Below are 8,855 nucleotides of genomic sequence, written 5' to 3'. Positions count from 1 at the left end.
GAGACAGGTATACTGGGGGGAGGGGGTATAATGAGACAGGTATACTGGGGGGAGGGGGTATAGGAGACAGGTATACTGGGGGGAGGGGGGTATAGGAGACAGGTATACTGGGGGGAGGGGGTATAGGAGACAGGTATACTGGGGGGAGGGGGGTATAATGAGACAGGTATACTGGGGGGGAGGGGGGTATAATGAGACAGGTATACTGGGGGGGAGGGGGGTATAATGAGACAGGTATACTGGGGGAGGGGGTATAGGAGACTGGTATACTGGGGGGAGGGGGTATAATGAGACAGGTATACTGGGGGGAGGGGGTATAGGAGACAGGTATACTGGGGGGAGGGGGTATAATGAGACAGGTATACTGGGGGGAGGGGGTATAATGAGACAGGTATACTGGGGGGAGGGGGTATAATGAGACAGGTATACTGGGGGGGAGGGGGTATAGGAGACAGGTATACTGGGGGGAGGGGGTATAGGAGACAGGTATACTGGGGGGAGGGGGTATAGGAGACAGGTATACTGGGGGGAGGGGGGTATAGGAGACAGGTATACTGGGGGGAGGTGATATAGGAGACAGGTATACTGGGGGGAGGGGGTATAATGAGACAGGTATACTGGGGGGAGGGGGTATAATGAGACAGGTATACTGGGGGGAGGGGGTATAGGAGACAGGTATACTGGGGGGAGGGGGTATAGGAGACAGGTATACTGGGGGGAGGGGGTATAGGAGACAGGTATACTGGGGGGAGGGGGTATAGGAGACAGGTATACTGGGGGGAGGGGGTATAGGAGACAGGTATACTGGGGGGAGGGGGTATAGGAGACAGGTATACTGGGGGGAGGGGGTATAGGAGACAGGTATACTGGGGGGAGGGGGTATAGGAGACAGGTATACTGGGGGGAGGGGGTATAGGAGACAGGTATACTGGGGGGAGGGGGTATAGGAGACAGGTATACTGGGGGGAGGTGATATAGGAGACAGGTATACTGGGGGGAGGTGATATAGGAGACAGGTATACTGGGGGGAGGGGGTATAATGAGACAGGTATACTGGGGGGAGGGGGTATAGGAGACAGGTATACTGGGGGGGGAGGGGGTATAATGAGACAGGTATACTGGGGGGAGGGGGTATAGGAGACAGGTATACTGGGGGGAGGTGATATAGGAGACAGGTATACTGGGGGGGAGGGGGTATAATGAGACAGGTATACTGGGGGGAGGGGGTATAGGAGACAGGTATACTGGGGGGAGGGGGTATAGGAGACAGGTATACTGGGGGGAGGTGATATAGGAGACAGGTATACTGGGGGGAGGTGATATAGGAGACAGGTATACTGGGGGGAGGGGGTATAATGAGACAGGTATACTGGGGGGAGGGGGTATAGGAGACAGGTATACTGGGGGGGAGGGGGTATAATGAGACAGGTATACTGGGGGGAGGGGGTATAGGAGACAGGTATACTGGGGGGAGGTGATATAGGAGACAGGTATACTGGGGGGGAGGGGGTATAATGAGACAGGTATACTGGGGGGGAGGGGGTATAGGAGACAGGTATACTGGGGGGAGGGGGTATAGGAGACAGGTATACTGGGGGGAGGTGATATAGGAGACAGGTATACTGGGGGGAGGTGATATAGGAGACAGGTATACTGGGGGGAGGGGGTATAATGAGACAGGTATACTGGGGGGAGGGGGTATAGGAGACAGGTATACTGGGGGGGAGGGGGTATAATGAGACAGGTATACTGGGGGGAGGGGGTATAGGAGACAGGTATACTGGGGGGAGGTGATATAGGAGACAGGTATACTGGGGGGGAGGGGGTATAATGAGACAGGTATACTGGGGGGAGGGGGTATAGGAGACAGGTATACTGGGGGGAGGGGGTATAGGAGACAGGTATACTGGGGGGAGGTGATATAGGAGACAGGTATACTGGGGGGAGGTGATATAGGAGACAGGTATACTGGGGGGAGGGGGTATAATGAGACAGGTATACTGGGGGGAGGGGGTATAGGAGACAGGTATACTGGGGGGGAGGGGGTATAATGAGACAGGTATACTGGGGGGGAGGGGGGTATAGGAGACAGGTATACTGGGGGGAGGTGATATAGGAGACAGGTATACTGGGGGGGAGGGGGTATAATGAGACAGGTATACTGGGGGGAGGGGGTATAGGAGACAGGTATACTGGGGGGAGGGGGTATAGGAGACAGGTATACTGGGGGGAGGGGGTATAGGAGACAGGTTATACTGGGGGGAGGTGATATAGGAGACAGGTATACTGGGGGGAGGTGATATAGGAGACAGGTATACTGGGGGGAGGGGGTATAATGAGACAGGTATACTGGGGGGAGGGGGTATAGGAGACAGGTATACTGGGGGGGAGGGGGTATAATGAGACAGGTATACTGGGGGGAGGGGGTATAGGAGACAGGTATACTGGGGGGGAGGGGGTATAATGAGACAGGTATACTGGGGGGAGGGGTATAGGAGACAGGTATACTGGGGGGGAGGGGGTATAATGAGACAGGTATACTGGGGGGAGGGGGTATAGGAGACAGGTATACTGGGGGGAGGGGGTATAGGAGACAGGTATACTGGGGGGAGGGGGTATAGGAGACAGGTATACTGGGGGGAGGGGGTATAGGAGACAGGTATACTGGGGGGAGGGGGTATAGGAGACAGGTATACTGGGGGGAGGTGATATAGGAGACAGGTATACTGGGGGGAGGGGGTATAGGAGACAGGTATACTGGGGGGAGGGGGTATAATGAGACAGGTATACTGGGGGGAGGGGGTATAATGAGACAGGTATACTGGGGGGAGGGGGTATAGGAGACAGGTATACTGGGGGGAGGGGGTATAGGAGACAGGTATACTGGGGGGAGGGGGTATAGGAGACAGGTATACTGGGGGGAGGGGGTATAGGAGACAGGTATACTGGGGGGAGGGGGTATAGGAGACAGGTATACTGGGGGGAGGGGGTATAGGAGACAGGTATACTGGGGGGAGGGGGTATAGGAGACAGGTATACTGGGGGGAGGGGGTATAGGAGACAGGTATACTGGGGGGAGGGGGTATAGGAGACAGGTATACTGGGGATACAGGAGATAACCCTCTCCCAGCTTCCAGGTGATCCCAGCCCAGACTCCGCCCCCTCCCAGTCTGACACTTCCGGATAGACGGAGCCGGCTTCTCTCGCTGCTTCCTGGGGTCTCCGGCTACACAATGATCCGCTCGGGGGGAGAGGAGGACCGGGAGCTGGAGATCATCGCTGACCTAAAGGATCAAGGTGAGAGGAACAGACTTTGGTGCCGGCCCCCTCCCATAATACATACTCTATCAGACCCCCTCCCCCCTATAGGTTTCACCCCACCTCAATATCCACCACCCGCGTCTCCATAGCTTGCAACACCCTCATACTAAGCTGTCTGCCCCCCTGCCCTGCCCTGCCCAGTGCCTGCCCCCCTGCCCTGCCCAGTGCCTGCCCCCCTGCCCTGCCCAGTGCCTGCCCCCCTGCCCTGCCCAGTGCCTGCCCCCCTGCCCTGCCCAGTGCCTGCCCCCCTGCCCTGCCCAGTGCCTGCCCCCCCTGCCCTGCCCAGTGCCTGCCCCCCCTGCCCTGCCCAGTATCTGCCCCCCCTGCCCTGCCCAGTATCTGCCCCCCCTGCCCTGTCCAGTATCTGCCCCCCCTGCCCTGTCCAGTATCTGCCCCCCCTGCCCTGTCCAGTGTCTGCCCCCCCTGCCCTGTCCAGTGTCTGCCCCCCCTGCCCTGTCCAGTGTCTGCCCCCCCCTTCCCTGCCCAGTGTCTGCCCCCCCCTTCCCTGCCCAGTGTCTGCCCCCCCCTTCCCTGCCCAGTGTCTGCCCCCCCCTTCCCTGCCCAGTGTCTGCCCCCCCCTTCCCTGCCCAGTGTCTGCCCCCCCCTTCCCTGCCCAGTGTCTGCCCCCCCCTTCCCTGCCCAGTGTCTGCCCCCCCCTTCCCTGCCCAGTGTCTGCCCCCCCCTTCCCTGCCCAGTGTCTGCCCCCCCCTTCCCTGCCCAGTGTCTGCCCCCCCCTTCCCTGCCCAGTGTCTGCCCCCCCCTTCCCTGCCCAGTGTCTGCCCCCCCTGCCCTGCCCAGTGTCTGCCCCCCTGCCCTGCTCACTGTCTTCCCCCCCGCACGCTCTCTGCCCCCTGTCTGCCCCCTCCGCACGCTCTCTGCCCCCTGTCTGCCCCCCCGCAAGCTCTCTGACCCCTGTCTGCCTCCGCACGGTCTCTGACCCCTGTCTGCCCCCGCACCCTGTCTGCCCCTGTGCACGTTGTGGGCCCTGTCTGCCCCTGTGCACGTTGTGGGCCCTGTCTGCCCCTGTGCACGTTGTGGGCCCTGTCTGCCCCTGTGCACGTTGTGGGCCCTGTCTGCCCCTGTGCACGTTGTGGGCCCTGTCTGCCCCTGTGCACGTTGTGGGCCCTGTCTGCCCCTGCGCACGTTGTGGGCGCTCCTCAGCACCCTGACCTTGGCTTCGTTTGTGACCCTGATTTCGCCTGACCCCTGGTACTGCATCTGATATCTGGTTTTGACTTTGGCTATTCTCTGTGACCTGTTTACGCCTGCTCCCTGGTACCGTCTAGTCCGTTTGGTTCTGACCCGGCCTGTCGACTAAGCTATACGTCTTCTCCGCTTCATCCGGAGTTTACTAGCACCTGTATAAGGGAACCTATCCTGAGCGCCGCGACCTGTGTGTCGGACACAGCGAAGCCCATACCTTCTTGCGAGGGTCCTTGGTGAATTCCGCTGGCACATTAGACTCCGCGCCTCAGGCTTAGGTCTAGCCATGACCCTAATACGGGCCACATCCATTATCATCCGGGAGTTGTGACATCACTAGAGATGCCCTGGGGTGGCTCAGCTGGGCTTTAACCCCAGAGTGTTAGGGACCTACCCTAAGAGGTTACCTGGACGTGCTGGGTAGGCCCATAACATTGGCCGTGATTAAACCTCTATTTATTACTAAATGTATTATATGTACTTAGTGATGTTGGAGTTGTGCACTTGTCACTTTTCCTTCTGTGTAAGGGGGAGATGTACTAAATCCTGGGAGAGAGATGTAGTGAGTATCGCGTCCGCAATCCTGTGCAAACTGCCAATTATCTGGTGCTTACTGGTGATAATATCCCCCGGATGTACATTGAAAATCGCAAAGGAGCGCTCTACAGGGACCCGGAACTGGCCTCATCCTGCGCGTTCACAGAAGGATGCGCGTATCTAGGAGGGAGCTGGGAGGGATCCGATTGGCTCCTCTCTGTGCGTCCCGAAAAGAAGCCCATAGGCTTCTAATGGGTAACACCATCTAAAGATGCCGTTACCCACCGGTTGGAAGCGATGCTTAGTATATATGAGAAATGCGGTAAAACCCCACAAGAACGGCGTTTTCTGGGGTTTTACCGCACTTTGGAGCTTAGTGACTGTCATGTTATAGGCTGTGTATGAGAGAGGACAGTTACACGCTGATTGCTTGGTACTTTGGGGTCTATTCATGTAGAACATAAAGTGGCTGCTAAAAGATATCACTATATAATGCATCACATTGATGGCGTCTTTGGACGCTGTCCGGCCCCTCCGCAATCTTTGTACGCAGTGAGAAGACAGACCTAATATGCCTCTATTCTTACTGCACATACGCCAGTGTCCGAGAGCAACAAGGTCACGTCAGACGCTGGGAAAAGGTGTCCCCTATACTATATAGAGATGTACTGAGTATTACACCTTCTGTATACAGTGATATAGACAGTCAGATGTCTCCCCTATACTATATAGAGATGTACTGAGTATTACACCTGTATACAGTGATATAGACAGATGTGTCCCCTATACTATATAGAGATGTACTGAGTAATACACCTTCTGTATACAGTGATATAGACAGCCAGATGTGTCTCCTATACTACATAGAGCTGTACTGAGTATTACACCTTCTGTATACAGTGATATAGACAGATGTGTCCCCTATACTATATAGAGATGTACTGAGTATTACACCTTCTGTATACAGTGATATATACAGCCAGATGTGTTCCCTATACTATATAGAAGAGTACTGAGTATTACACCTTCTGTATACAGTGATATAGACAGCCAGATGTGTCTCCTATACTATATAGAGGAGTACTGAGTATTACACCTTCTGTATACAGTGATATAGACAGCCAGATGTGTCCCCTATACTATATAGAGCTGTACTGAGTATTACACCTGTATACAGTGATATAGACAGCCAGATGTGTCTCCTAAACTATATAGAGATGTACTGAGTATTACACCTTCTGTATACAGTGATATAGACAGCCAGATGTGTCCCCTATACTATATAGAGCTGTACTGAGTATTACACTTTCTGTATACAGTGATATAGACAGTCAGATGTGTCCCCTATACTATATAGAGGAGTACTGAGTATTACACCTTCTGTATACAGTGATATAGACAGCCAGATGTGTCCCCTATACTATATAGAGCTGTACTGAGTATTACACCTGTATACAGTGATATAGACAGCCAGATGTGTCTCCTATACTATATAGAGCTGTACTGAGTATTACACTTTCTGTATACAGTGGTATAGACAGCCAGATGTGTCCCCTATACTATGTAGAACTGTACTGAGTATTACACCTGTATACAGTGATATAGACAGCCAGATGTGTCTCCTATACTATATAGAGTACTGAGTATTACACCTGTATACAGTGATATAGACAGCCAGATGTGTCCCCTATACTATATAGAGATGTACTGAGTATTATACCTTCTGTATACAGTGATATAGACAGTCAGATGTGTCCCCTATACTATATAGAGGAGTACTGAGTATTACACCTGTATACAGTGATAAAGACAGTCAGATGTGTCCCCTATACTATATAGAGCTGTACTGAGTATTACACCTTCTGTATACAGTGATATAGACAGTAAGATGTGTCCCCTATACTATATAGAGCTGTACTGAGTATTACACCTTCTGTATACAGTGATATAGACAGTAAGATGTGTCCCCTATACTATATAGAGCTGTACTGAGTATTACACCATCTGTATACAGAGATATGGACGGATGTGTCTCCTATACTATATAGAGTACTGAGTATTACACCTTCTGTATACAGTGATATAGACAGTCAGATGTGTCCCCTATACTATATAGAGCTGTACTGAGTATTACACCTTCTGTATACAGTAATATACAGATGTCTCCTATACTATATAGAGCTGTACTGAGTATTACACCTTCTGTATACAGTGATATAGACAGTAAGATCTGTCCCCTATACTATATAGAGCTGTACTGAGTATTACACCTTCTGTATACAGTGATATAGACAGTAAGATGTGTCCCCTATACTATATAGAGCTGTACTGAGTATTACACCATCTGTATACAGAGATATAGACAGATGTGTCTCCTATACTATATAGAGTACAGAGTATTACACCTTCTGTATACAGTGATATAGACAGCCAGATGTGTCCCCTATACTATATAGAGCTTTACTGAGTATTAGATCTTCTGTATACAGTGATATAGACAGATGTGTCTCCTATACTATATAGAGCTGTACTGAGTATTACACCTTCTGTATACAGTGATATACAGATGTCTCCTATACTATATAGAGGAGTATTGAGTATTACACCTTCTGTATACAGTGATATAGACAGCCAGATGTGTCCCCTATACTATATAGAGCTGTACTGAGTATTACACCTTCTGTATACAGTGATATAGACAGTAAGATGTGTCCCCTATACTATATAGAGCTGTACTGAGTATTACACCTTCTGTATACAGTGATATAGACAGTAAGATGTGTCCCCTATACTACATAGAGGAGTACTGAGTATTACACCTTCTGTATACAGTGATATAGACAGATGTGTCCCCTATACTACATAGAGGAGTACTGAGTATTACACCTTCTGTATACAGTGATATAGACAGATGTGTCCCCTATACTACATAGAGGAGTACTGAGTATTACACCTTCTGTATACAGTGATATAGACAGATGTGTCCCCTATACTATATAGAGGAGTACTGAGTATTACACCTTCTGTATACAGTGATATAGACAGATGTGTCCCCTATACTATATAGAGCTGTACTGAGTATTACACCTTCTGTATACAGTGATATAGACAGATGTGTCCCCTATACTATATAGAGCTGTACTGAGTATTACACCTTCTGTATACAGTGATATAGACAGCCAGATGTGTCCCACTCCCCCTGTCTATATCATTTCTGTCCTACTCCCGCTGTCTGTGTCTCTCATCTGTCTCTCCTCTCCTTCCCTCTTACCCCTGTCCATCTCATCTGTCTCCCCTCACCTTTGTCTGTCTAAAGTATATCATCCCTGTGCCCCTCTGTCCTTCTTTCTATCTTATCTGTCCCCCTCTCTTGAACTGTCAATCTCAACTCTGACCCCCTCCGTCTCTCCTGTGCATCTATACAGTGCTGAGAGGAGAAGAGTCTGTGTATGGCAGTCAGGCAGCCAGTGAGAGCTGTGAGGGAGGGGCAGGTCCTCCCTCCAGTCCTCGCTGATATTGTGCAGGATACCCTGACAATAGTGGCTAATACGAAGTCTACATTTGTTTCCTGAAGTATCTTCTGGATTATAAGGTAAATATGTTTACACAGACGCACATACATAGATCCATGCATCTCCTGTGTGCTGTACTGTACAATAATGTGAGACAAGCATCCAGGCTGCACAGGTGCTAATAGGTAAAGTTACTGTATATATCTCCTGTGTTCTGTACTGTACAATAATGTGAGAGAAGCATCCAGGCTACACAGGTGCTAATAGGTAAAGTTACTGTAT

The 8,855-nt window shown here is 51.2% G+C and overlaps 1 protein-coding gene across 2 annotated transcripts in view; it reads left to right on the top strand.

The window, feature by feature from the left end:
- Positions 1–3,154: 3,154 nt before the first annotated feature.
- The window catches only part of SHTN1 (shootin 1), a 298,248-nt gene continuing 292,547 nt past the window's right edge, over positions 3,155–8,855 (top strand). For both annotated transcript variants that reach the window (XM_088459666.1, XM_088459665.1), the window contains exon 1: positions 3,155–3,297. In XM_088459666.1, the coding sequence (XP_088315792.1) occupies positions 3,234–3,297 (64 nt within the window). In that variant the 5' untranslated portion in view covers positions 3,155–3,233. The remainder of the gene's footprint in view (positions 3,298–8,855) is intronic.

The sequence above is a fragment of the Taudactylus pleione genome, unplaced genomic scaffold (genome assembly GCF_031769625.1).
Source record: "Taudactylus pleione unplaced genomic scaffold, aTauple2 ptg000926l, whole genome shotgun sequence".
Taxonomy (NCBI): domain Eukaryota; kingdom Metazoa; phylum Chordata; class Amphibia; order Anura; family Myobatrachidae; genus Taudactylus; species Taudactylus pleione.
The sequence above is the reverse complement of the archived record's forward strand: the minus strand, read 5'-3'. Positions and strand labels throughout refer to the sequence as shown.